The sequence below is a fragment of the Sitophilus oryzae genome, unplaced genomic scaffold (genome assembly GCF_002938485.1).
Source record: "Sitophilus oryzae breed Bouriz unplaced genomic scaffold, Soryzae_2.0 scaffold_471_pilon_pilon, whole genome shotgun sequence".
Lineage (NCBI taxonomy): Eukaryota > Metazoa > Arthropoda > Insecta > Coleoptera > Curculionidae > Sitophilus > Sitophilus oryzae.
The window spans coordinates 114,579-126,760 of record NW_022147053.1 but is presented as its reverse complement, the minus strand read 5'-3'; the positions used below and the strand labels follow the sequence as shown (position 1 = coordinate 126,760).

At 32.9% G+C, this 12,182-nt stretch overlaps 2 protein-coding genes across 2 annotated transcripts in view; one reads left to right on the top strand and one right to left on the bottom strand.

Annotated features, from left to right (window-relative positions):
- Positions 1–12,182, bottom strand: part of LOC115886206 (alpha-tocopherol transfer protein-like) — a 45,940-nt gene that overhangs the window by 29,408 nt on the left and 4,350 nt on the right. The window lies entirely within an intron of this gene.
- The window catches only part of LOC115886196 (odorant receptor 30a-like), a 34,299-nt gene continuing 31,125 nt past the window's right edge, over positions 9,009–12,182 (top strand). Inside the window, exon 1 of the mRNA XM_030905285.1 lies at positions 9,009–9,019. Coding sequence (XP_030761145.1) covers positions 9,009–9,019 — 11 coding nt within the window. The remainder of the gene's footprint in view (positions 9,020–12,182) is intronic.

The following is a 12,182-nucleotide window of genomic DNA, read 5'->3' as shown; positions in this document are numbered from 1 at the left end:
CCTTTTGTGCAACGGGACTGTTTGCGCAACCAACGCGTTCTGTACTGTATGTGTGTGTTTCGCTTCGTTGTGCCATATTTTAGTTGTTGGCCGGTTTTTTAGCAGGACGTCGGCGTCGGCGTCGCTTGTTTCTCGAACAATGCACAATTTTTAATAAAAAGTTTGATCAAAATGTTACCAAGTGTAGATATGGGTGATGATGGAGTTGTGCAACGCAACGTTGCGCATCGCTTTGTTGCGCAATTTGTTTGATAATATATGGGCCGCTTAAGATATTCGGCCATGCACGGCCGAAAAATGTTAACCTTTAATAACAAAAATCTTTACCTTTAATAACATTCTTTGTCACAAAACTTACGAACCAAAAATATCATCAATGCGTCTCGAATGGTAGCGAAAAGCTATTATTTAACAACTATCATCTCTGTTCGTCGCCTGATTTCCCTCTTCCTAGTTTGTGAATAATACACACACCGGAAAAGTCTAGGGATATTACAATTTTATCCAGCCATCGTCAGTAATTTTATTATTTGCATTTCTGATATAATAAAATTAAAATAAACAAATAGTTTACAGGACGTATTGGAAATAAAAATGCGAAATTTACCGAATTTTTCAAATTTACCTTGATTTTTATTGAACTCAAAAAAATACACACATTTTTTTATTCTAAACTGTGAATTAAAAAAAGATTAAACCATTTTTACTTATAAAGGGTATGGCCTCCTCTACTGTTCATTACAGCCCTACATCGTCTCTCCATGCTCCTGATCAGGTTGTCGATCTCTTCTTGAGATACAGCCTGCCACGCTGCATTCACGGCCCGAACCAGATCCCTACGAGTTTCACGAGGCATACCCATTCTCAAAATTCTTCTTTGGACCGCGTCCCATACGTGCTCGATGGGGTTGAGGTCAGGAGATTGTGCCGGCCAGGGTAAGATTAATTGATGAGCATTGATAAACTCACTTACCACTCTGGCTGTATGAGGCCGTGCATTGTCATGCATGAGAATGAAGTTTCTCCCAAAATCAATGGCATATGGTAACACGACAGGCTCAAGAATTAAATCACGATATGTGATTCCTGTTAGAAACCTTTCAAGAAAAACAAGATCGGTTTTTCGGCCTAACTGAACTCCTCCCCAGACCATAACTGTTCCACCTTGATAAGGGTGCACTTCCTGAACATGATCCAACCGAATAAGATTTCCCGGTTCTCTCCATACCCTAAGCCTTCTCGAATCTGGATGAATTCCAAAGCGTGACTCATCCGTGAAAAGAACATTTGCCCATTGTTCATTCGATCACTGAACATGATCTTGAGCCCACAAATATCGTACCTCTCGATTTCTCTCGTTAAGGGTTGAGCTCTCCAGGGGCGTCTGCTTCTTAAGTTAACCTCTCTTAATCTATTGCCAACAGTGTCAGGACTAACGGTTACATTATGTGTTTCCTGGAGAATTAAACTAAGCTATGGTGCTGTAAGAGTCGGTCGGCGTCGAGCATTTAATTGTAAAAAATGATCTTGCTGAGGGGTAGTAATGCGATGTCGCCCTGTGTGCCTTTCAGCAACATCACCACTTTCACGGTACCGTGTACTTAATCGCGATATTACACTTTGCGTTGTATTTAATGCTCTAGCTACATCGATTTGGCGCATTCCAGCTTCGAGCATACCCATGTCCCTTAGCATTTCGTCTCTATTAAGATGTCTACGCTCCATAATGTCGTTTAATACTAAACAGAGTTATTTGAATGAATTCTGGCCAGTTATCATAAAAACATAGCCAGTACAGGTAAAATTCGAACAATTGATGCTAGGTGCTTTTTATACATTTGACAAAAAATGCAAAAACACTTCTGCAAATATCCCAAATTTAGAAATAACTAGTGTGACTACTTCGTTTCAATCGAAGTAGAAAGAATCGGCCTACAAATATGTGGTTGTTTATTCAAAACATTTATTTTTAACTTTAATAAAATGATATCCCTAGATTTTTCCGGTGTGTGTATTTTAAAAATCAATAATTTTATTTATGTATACAGAATTTCTTGAAAACGAATGTTTTGAATTTAATGTCTATTTTTAAATAGGCGGTTCATCTCAACGCCTACGCGGGAACCTGCAAGGCACCTTCAGAAGAATAGTTTGACAGCTTAGTATATAGAAAATTGCTCAGAACGTACGACCAAGAGAGCTCAAAGACAACTACAACGCCTTTTTAGTGTCGCTTAGATTATCATTTATTTGGAATTGATTCTTCTTTGCTCACCGTGTAAACCGTACCAACGCACCTAACGTAACTTGCTTCACAACAACAACCATTACCTTTCTTCGGCGCGAAACGCCTTAAGGTCGCATTATTCTACCGGAACACGTTACATAACTCCTATAAAAGATGGAAGAAAGTGAAGAAGTAAAAGTTCGTTGAATTTGAAAGATAAAAATAAACGTCTAACGGCACTCGTTCGAATCTATGTGCGATGAGTTAATATTCGAGGTTTCTAAAACCATTTTAGATAATACCTAGGTTTAGTTGAAATGTCTTTACGTTATTGGAATTTATTATATAATTATTGGAGAATTCTTAATTAACAGTAATTGAGCACTGTGTCTTTACTTTTACAGCTTCATTCAGAACCACGCAATTAGTGGAATAAATTAGTGGTTTCAATTAGCGTAGAAGTTTGTTTCTTTAATTTCAATGTTTCAAGCATTCAGAACGTCAAAATTAGTGGTAGTCTTTTTCAAGTAGAAAAAGTTAACAAACTTTTGACTATAATAATATAATAATACAGGGTGGCCCATCGAAAACGTTCCGCAAGGCATAACGGCCAGAGTAATTTTTTTTTCAGAAAATTTAAAAACGCGTCAATTTTGTTTGTGAGGGGGACAACTTTTGCCCCAAAAATGATTGCAAAATCTTCAACCCTCTAAGCGGGGGTGTCATCCCCAATTTTTTTCAAATGGGAAAGGGGATGAAGTCGTACCGCAATGAAAAGAGCTTTCTATTCTCTATACTTTCCCGCTTCGTTTTTGAAACTCGGTCGAGTCATTGAGAAAATATGAAGGATTGCAATTTGAAAAGTTTATTTAAACATTTATCAGAGTAAATGATAAGGAATCCTTCGACCAATTTGCTGTTTTTTCTTATTATTTCTAGATGTTGACGCATTTTTTCACTTGCCACAAGGTTGAACGATCAGGTGCGGTAGTTGCTAGATAGCTGTTCTGTGACTTATGCGTTGAAGTTCTTCTCAATATCGTTAAACTTTTTAACAATTATGGTGTACGCACTTGCAGAAAAAGTGGAAATAATCGAACTTTATTTTAAAAATAGTGAATGTGGCAATGGGTCGACCAATGGGGTGCGCAGATATTCAATAAACGCCATCCTGACAAACACCTTTATGGCAAAATTGTTCGCGAGTTAGTATGGAGGTATTCGTATTGGGCCAAGTTGCCATGGAGAGTACACTGAGTACAAGAAAATTAGCCAGTGAGACCGGCGTGAATTGTACAAGTGTCCAAAGGATATTAAAAAAACACAAGTTCCACCCGTACAAAAAAATTCAGCTGGTACAAGAACTCAACAAAAACGATTTTGATCGTCGCTTGCAATTTTGTGAAACTATGAGTGAACGAGTGGCGAATGATAATAATTTCCTATTTGATGTGTGTTTTTCGGATGAGTGTACTTTCATTTGAACGGTGTAGTTAATAGGCACAACTGTCGGTACTGGGCTGGGGACAACACCAGGGTTTTTCACGAGGTGCACACAGAAAGCCCTCAGAAATTGAACGTGTGGGCTGGTATTTTTGAAAATTCTATTGCAGGTCAGTTTAACGATATTGAGAAGAACTTCAACGCACAAGTTACAGAACAGCTATCTAGCAACTACCGCACCTGATAGTTCAACCTTGTGGCAAGTGAAAAAATGCTTAAACATCTAAAAATAATAAGAAAAAACCTCAAATTGGTCGAAGGAATTTACCCTTATCATTTACTCTGATAAATGTTTAAATAAACTTTTCAAATTTCAATCCTTCATATTTTCTCAATGACTCGACCGATTTTCAAAAACGAGGCGGGGAACTATAGAGTATAGAAAGCTCTTTTCATTGCGGCGCCACTTGACCCCCCTTCCCATTTGAAAAAAGTTGGGAGATGACACCCCCGCTTAGAGGGTTGAATATTTTGTAATCGTTTATAGGGCAAAAGTTGTCCCCCTCACAAACAAAATTGACGTGTTTTTGGATTTTTTGAAAAAATAAATACCCTGACCGTTATGCCTTGCGGAACGTTTTCGATGGGCCACCCTGTATATATAAAATATATTATATATGGGTCTCTTAATTCCTCGTGTGTATCATGCTGTAATTTTTGTGATCCATCTGCCTGGTGAAATTTCCAAGGTATAGCCAGGGTACCAGACACAAAACGTTGACTTCGTCCATCCTCAATTAAAGCCACTGCGAAACATTTTTCCGACATGTTCGTTTAAAGCAGCGTATCTCCAATACAAACAGAGATAATGCCGTGATTAAAAAAACAAAATGCCCACAAAAGATGAGGCTACAATGTGATTTGATTTAGCAATAGCAACTACAGCTGCTGCACCCTACAGGGTGTTACGGCAAGTTCGGGCAAAAAACTTCGTCTTATTGTTGTGCCCTGTATATGCTGAAAATAAATTCGGAATAAAAATTTCTGACGTAGCATCCGTTAAGAAGGAACTCATTTACAATTTAAAAAAAAATCATCAAAATCTAATGAGTGGTTCGCGAGAAATCCAATTTTAAAATTGGAACTAGATATATAGAGTTTATATAGTTTATAGGATATAAATAAATTGAAATCATATAAGAAATATTCTCAATGTGACCTTACTATGCCGGGGATAATTATAAAAAAGACGGAAAAATCTCATTACCAGCGGTATTGACTCTGCGAATTGAAGATCATCGATTAGACAAACCAGTCGGCCTTGTGCCAATGAAAATAAAAGCACTTCTTAGAGATTTGGTGTTACTGTTTTTTAATTGTTTATTTTATCTGTTAATAACAAAATGGAAAAATTATATTTTATCTTGAATTTTTGATGTTCTTTTATCAAAAAATAAAACACTAATTCACCACAATGCACCAAAACACTTTACTTTTAAACACGGGACGCGTGTTTCGCTAACCATGTTAGCATTATCAGCAGGTGATATAAACTTAGTTTTTAGAGTTTCTCTACTGATGATGTTGCTTAATCATGTTAGTTAGGTATCTACATCATCTGCTGATGATGCTAATATGTTTAGTAAAGCGCTCGTCCAGTGTTTAAAAGTTAAGTGTTTTAGTGTATTATGGTGAATTAGTGGTTTATTTTGCTGTTGTAACACCAGAGGTTTTTCTAGCGATTCTCTAATATTCTACAAAATTCTATAAATATTTGAATAAAAAGATTAAGGAAAGAGCATATCAGAAATCTTAGATCGAATATTCAATATATAATATTGAATATTCAATAATATAAATTATTTATTAACACACACATCCGATACGCTACTGAAGCAGTTAAGTCAAATTGAGATATTTAAATTATCTTTGACAAGTAGAAAATACAAGCAAAAATGCAAGAAAAAATATTTAATTAGTTAATTTTAAGTGAATTTCATAAAAATAATCGGTTTACTACACGTATGTATATTATAGTCACTTACTAGTGAAAAGCTATTCCATTATTTCCCTTGATTTTTGACCAAGATCTACCTCACGCTACAGAACAAATTATTTTACAGACTTTTTCAATAAATCGCAATAGATTTACTACCTTTAAACAACTACCAGTTGCAGAATAAATAATAAATAACATAAAATAAGCTCAATAAAGACAGCCTAATCCACAAAATTTCAAATTAAATTCAAATGTGTCAAAGGAAACGTCAAACAGAACTGTCAAGAATCCCCACCCTAGGTCCCCACCTCCGTCTACCATACAAGAACAGCATTATAGGTACTCCTTCATTAATCTTTCTATTCAAAGGTCAAAACAAAAAAAAATGACAATTATGGCATTTTTACCATTTTTTTTTCAATATCAAATCAAATGAAAATGATCAATTTTATGAAAGAAAATGCTGAAATGCCCACAAATTACAGTCAGTATGGTATTATTTCATAAAATACTTACTGTATTTTCTGTTTTATCGAAATGAGTTTACTCCTGTGAAGGTTTTATTAGTTCTAAACCAGAACACTGACATTTGAATCATTCTTGAGACCTTGATAACTCTGCGATTTGTAATTGCAGAATTCAAGCTTGCAATAAACACTTGCAATATAATAATACACGTAGGTTCATGATAAATAGGTATAAAATTCTCAGTTTAAATAAATAATACCGTATAAATCACGAAAGGTACAATTAAATTGGTTTGGGAATAATATCAGAATAATGTGGAGGTTAACAACATACCTATGAAGATTTTAGGTTTGTAACGTTGGCATATTTTTAAGGGTTTATAAAAAAACCGTTTTCATAAACCCTAAAAAATATTAAATGTTGTGTTGATGATGATGATAATTGATGGTAAAAATATTGTGATTCTTTTAATAATCAACTCATGCAACACTGTATACAGACGCAACACTTCATACAGCGTCTAAAGCAAACAATTCGTTGAAAATCTTGTTAAATAATAACTAGTTTTTAATAATACTCGTTAATTGCGATTTGTGCGATTGTTTTTATAATGACCGACCAATTATAGCATGATTAATTGTTTATGATCAGATATTTAACAAATTATTTATTCACGATTTAGCAAGATAACACTTTGTTTTTTTTTTATTTTCTCATATATATCTAAGATATATATACACTCACCGGCACCAAAAATGAGCACTTTAAAATTTTCATGAATTTTAAAGTTTTATATATTGTGTTCTAGCTGACCGATTTTGATTACTTTTTAAGCAATTTGTAGCTAAATTATTTGACTTTTTAGTATCTCTTTCCAAATTAAAAATGAAAGTTCCTATCTGTTCCCATACGAGGGTAAACAAAATGTTGATATTTTGGTGAATGTTTGGAACACCTTGTGGACTACGTTAACAAAGCAAGGAATGTAAAAATGTTATCATCTAGATGTGTCTTTTATCGATAGTTCGTTTTTTGATTCATCTCAATAGCTGTAGTTCTTTTGGAGATATTGGGTTTTGAAGACGACACTACATTTTTTCGTATTTTTTACATTAAAATTATGTTTTTGCTTTTGGTCCTAGTCAACAGACGTATAAAATAGTAAAATAGTGTTTATGATTTATGTAATGTCACTGTATTTTAAAAATCATGTTATTATTGTCTGTTGTTCAGTTACTCTAGCAGTTTAGTACTCAAAAGTTGATCTCTACCATGATCAATTATTAATGCAGCAATTGCCGATACTTGAGAACTTAAAACAATCTCTACTAGAGTAAACGCCAAGAAACAATAATAATATACCTTTTCAATGACAATGACATTACAAAAACAGTAAGCACTATTTTATAAGTTTGTTGATGAGGACCCAAAATCAATGCTGAAATTGCTGTAGATCGTTAGTGTCTTGTTTAAAAGAAAATCTCCCATAAAAATAAAGATAGTGAGATGAATCAAAAAACAAACTATCGAGGTGCCTAGATGATAAACATAGGTACCTAGAGATAAAATTATTTTTAAATTCCTTGCTTTGCTAACATATTCCACTTCCATCAAAATATCAACATTTTCTTTATCCTCGTATAATTGACAGAAGGAAATTTTTAATTTAGGAAAAGGCACTAAAAAGCCAAATAATTTAGCTACAAGTTGCTTAAAAAATCGTCAAAATTGGCCCACTAGGACAAAATATATTAAACCGTTGATTGAGAGAACTGTGAATTTCCTTCAATCAACGATTAAACTTTAAAATACATCAAAATTTTAAGGTGCCCGTTTTTCATGCCTGTGAGTATAGCAAAACATGCTCTGATAGTAGTGATTTTTTAGTTCACTTCACAATTACCAGCCGAATTTCTGTAGTAGTTTTTTCCATTTACTGTTGAGAGTTTTTTTTTAACTTTATGAGGTTTTAAACGTATTACAATAACATTAAATCATACATTATTATAATGTTTGCATTTCCTCTCGAACAAGACATCCTACCACCTGGTACCACAGCAATGTTAACCTGGAAAAATGGACCTTCTCGCTAATGTCTTTCTCCTTAAATTTGTCTTAGTACTTTTTTACAGCCACGAAATAGAGATTTTTAGCAGTAAACGGAATGCGAAATACGAAAATTTTGTGATTTGTATTATAGAACTTTTATAGAACTTTTATAGAACTTTTATAGAACTTTTATAGGACTTTTGTAGAACTTTTTGATACAAATGAACAAAAAGATAGTACACAGAGCAAAGAAAACTATAAAAGAAAAAATTGAAATAGAAAAACACTAATGTGTAAAATGTGGGTAGAGCATTTTGTAAATCCGAGCGTGTGAAAATTATTTATTTATTCCTATCGACAACCGACTGATTACTAACTACCAAACAAATAAGTTTTTATGTCCAACTCTAGTAATTATCTCCAAGAAAATATACATATATGTATGAAACACGACGCGGTTGTCCATATTTCGAAAAAGAATAGATTCTGTTTTTGCTGGCTGGCGACATTTTCGTTAACAAATTAATGAAGTCAGTTTTGTTGGAAAATTAGGCCGTCGTCTTTTTGCCTTGGATGTTTTTGCTGGTTTTCGATATTAATCAAATCCGTTAATTAATAGAGATAAAGCCGACTGCATTGGTATTTTTTGCGATATGGAAATAGAAAATTATTTCATGTATATATGCGGTGGTCTAATGATCGAAAATGTCAATATGCTAACAAGGCAAAGAGTGGTTTTGATTGTGTAGGAATATGGTCATTAAAATTGATAATTACAGTAACCCCTTATTATACAAGGTATCATACACGCTATGAATTGCTATGACGATCTAGTAAGTCGGAGGGAGCAAGAATGCGAAGTATCTACCATTCAGATGCAAAAAAACGCACCGGAGAAAATTTTGGTCAAATTTAAAGTGTTATATTTTTGTTATTTTTTGCTCTAGTTTCATGTATTTTTTAGCTAGCTGCATATAATTCTCTCTCTCTCTCTCTCTGTCTTTATTCCTACAAAAGGAATGTAAGTAGTGGTCAGGTGATGTGTGAGGTTTGTCTCCATAATTCCCTGTCTTGTGCTTCATGTACAAGCGTGTGCAGTGGCTTGTGGGTGATTTTTGATAGTGTTATATTTATTAGTTATATCGGGAGGGCGAGCGGCCTCTTGGTCTTCTACCCGGAACCTTGCCACAGGGTAACACTTGATTAAAACACCCTGTGCAATAATTTCGTGTGTAAATTTTCCTAAAATATAATTGTACGGTCAGAACCATATCTCATGAGCATTTTGTTTTTTGGATCATGTCAATACATACCTTGGTTAATTTTTAAGAGAGAAATGAGCCACAAACAATTTGCAATTAAAATAGTTATTCTTCAAAATGACAAGGGGACTTTGGTGATTATTGTGAACTATATACTACTATGAACTGCCATCATGTTCGACGTTTAGCAAATGCTTGGCAGGAGGGTTCGAGGTCGCGAATCAGTACCAGTTTTATTAAATGAACTTCGCTTGGTCCTTAAAGAAGAATGGGAAAACAAAACGCAATATGATATATATGCAGCCTCAATGACAGTATGAATGGACGTATACAGGCAGTTATAGCAGCCAAGGGCGACAATACAAAGTATTAGGGTATTTTTTACAATTTTTTTTCTGTTTGCATACCTGAGTATATTACAGATGTTTTCTTTAATATCGTTAGTTCTGTTTTCGTTATTAAGGTTTATTAAAACCCGGACTGCATCGTTAGTCTTTAATTTTTTTTTAAAATTTAGTATAGGGTATTCAATGCAGTGTAATATGACGTCACCAAAACCATCATATTAAAAAATTACATCAAAAAGTAATGATAATTAAAAAAATTGCAAATTGATCGTTATCAGTTCATTTCGCTCTTAAAAATTAATAAAAGCATGTATTGGTATGAATCAAAAAAACAAAATGCCCAGGAGTCATGTTTCTGACCGTAAAATTATATTTTAGAAAAATTTACGAAAAAACGAAATTATTGCACAGGGTGTTTTAAAGTTAAGATAAAAAAACAACCCCTCGATTAACCCTGTGTAATATGCCAAATACTAAAGTTTATAAAAAACTGAGTTTACGAATTAAAGTTGATATTATTATGTTCACTTTTAACAAACAAAGAAATTTCTAGATTTTGCTATAAATCTATTAGAGAGCATTTAAAGAACCTCCGAGCAAATTTATATCATTATTATACATATTTTAGAGAAAAATTCAGATTTATTAAACATTCAACATATTCACAGTTTCCTCAATCATTAACCCAAAATGATTCTGTGTGAAAACCAGAAAGTGACAATTCCGAATAATTAGGTCATTATATTAATAATGCATTTAAATTTTCCAAATCTATTAACAAGTTTTTATCCTGATTTATATGAAAATACTAATTATATGATAATACTATAATATGTAGATACTAGAACGGCTTGATCTGGAACCCAAGCGAATTTAATGATGTTTTTCATGTCTCGCTATAAAAGCACAAAAACAGTTGTTAGACAAATATTTCCAATATATATCTAAATTTGTCGAACTGCAACATATTCCGTAATTATAAATAGATAATTATCAGTTTCTAATATATTCAAAAGTATATTAAAGGCTTGAAATATTTTTTTATTAAAAAATGTCTATACCTATGTGGCGGATTCATCTCTCCAAAAAATCCTATATGGGTATTTCGCCGCTGCAAGAAAATCTACAAAATAAAATAGTTGTTTTTTGTAAACACTTCTGCGTTAACCCAAACAGAAACTACCGTCAGAAGTTAGGTTTACAGGTATACAAATTTGCCCAACAAAGAAAAAAATGCTTAACGTTTCGGAAAATCTCTTTCCGTCGTCGGAAGCAAAAAAAATACAAAGAATAAAGAAAAAAACTATTTAAAATTCAACTATTCGAGAACACTTTAGCTTTTTAAAAAAGATACGTCTACAAAAATCGTTGACGTTCTGTTAAAATGACATTCATATGACATTATATCAAGTTAAACTTCAAAATTAACAATTACTACTTGATAACAATTACTTAATAAGGTAAAACCAAAAAGCCCCAAACTTTCTGTATGATTATTTTTAATTTTTACGTATGTTATGTTTATTTATGTTATGTTCTTTAAAATCCAAGAAGCGATTGCTATACATTACTAACATCTACAGATGCATGAGCAATACATTTATTTTTATGGATTGTATTAAAAAAGCCTCTTTTATTTTTCTTTTAGAGGCTATCGCTTCTTTCATTATAATTTTGGCGTTATTCAAATTTATTCTGTGCCCTGTGTCCCATGAATACTGACAAATCTTAGATTTAAGGGTCTAGATGTTTCACCAATGTAAAATTTATCGCGTTCACATGGTATTTTGTATATTACATTTTTTGTTTGTTGTTCTTTATTCATTGGTTTAGTATGTGATAAAATGGATCTAAGTGTATTTTGTGTTTTGAAAGATGTTCGTATGTTATATTGTTTGCCTATCCTTCTTATTTTTTCCGAAACGCCTCGTATGTATGGAATTGTAAGTTGTATATATTGTGTATTGTTATCATTGTGTCTATGATTTGGGGTTTGTATTTCGTTTAATGTTTTGTCAATAAAATATGGTGGATAATCATTTTTTATTAATGTATTTTTATGTGGTTTATATCTCTTTTTAGTGAAATGTCGTATGAACATATTATTTTTGCCCTATCATATAAACTTTTTATAACACCTTTTTTACACTTATACTGTGATTGCAGTGGCGAAATACCAATATAGGATTTTTTGAAGAGGTAAAAAATTAGTATTAATTAATATTTTCAATACAACGATATTGTTCATATGGAGGTAACACACAGATAGAACAGTCATTTTTTATGAGAAATAGGTAAACACCTTTCCATTTTTATTCTGGTGTTGTTGCTAGAGTAAAAACATAACACCTCCATGCAATGTGTCAAATGAATGCAGTTTTTATATG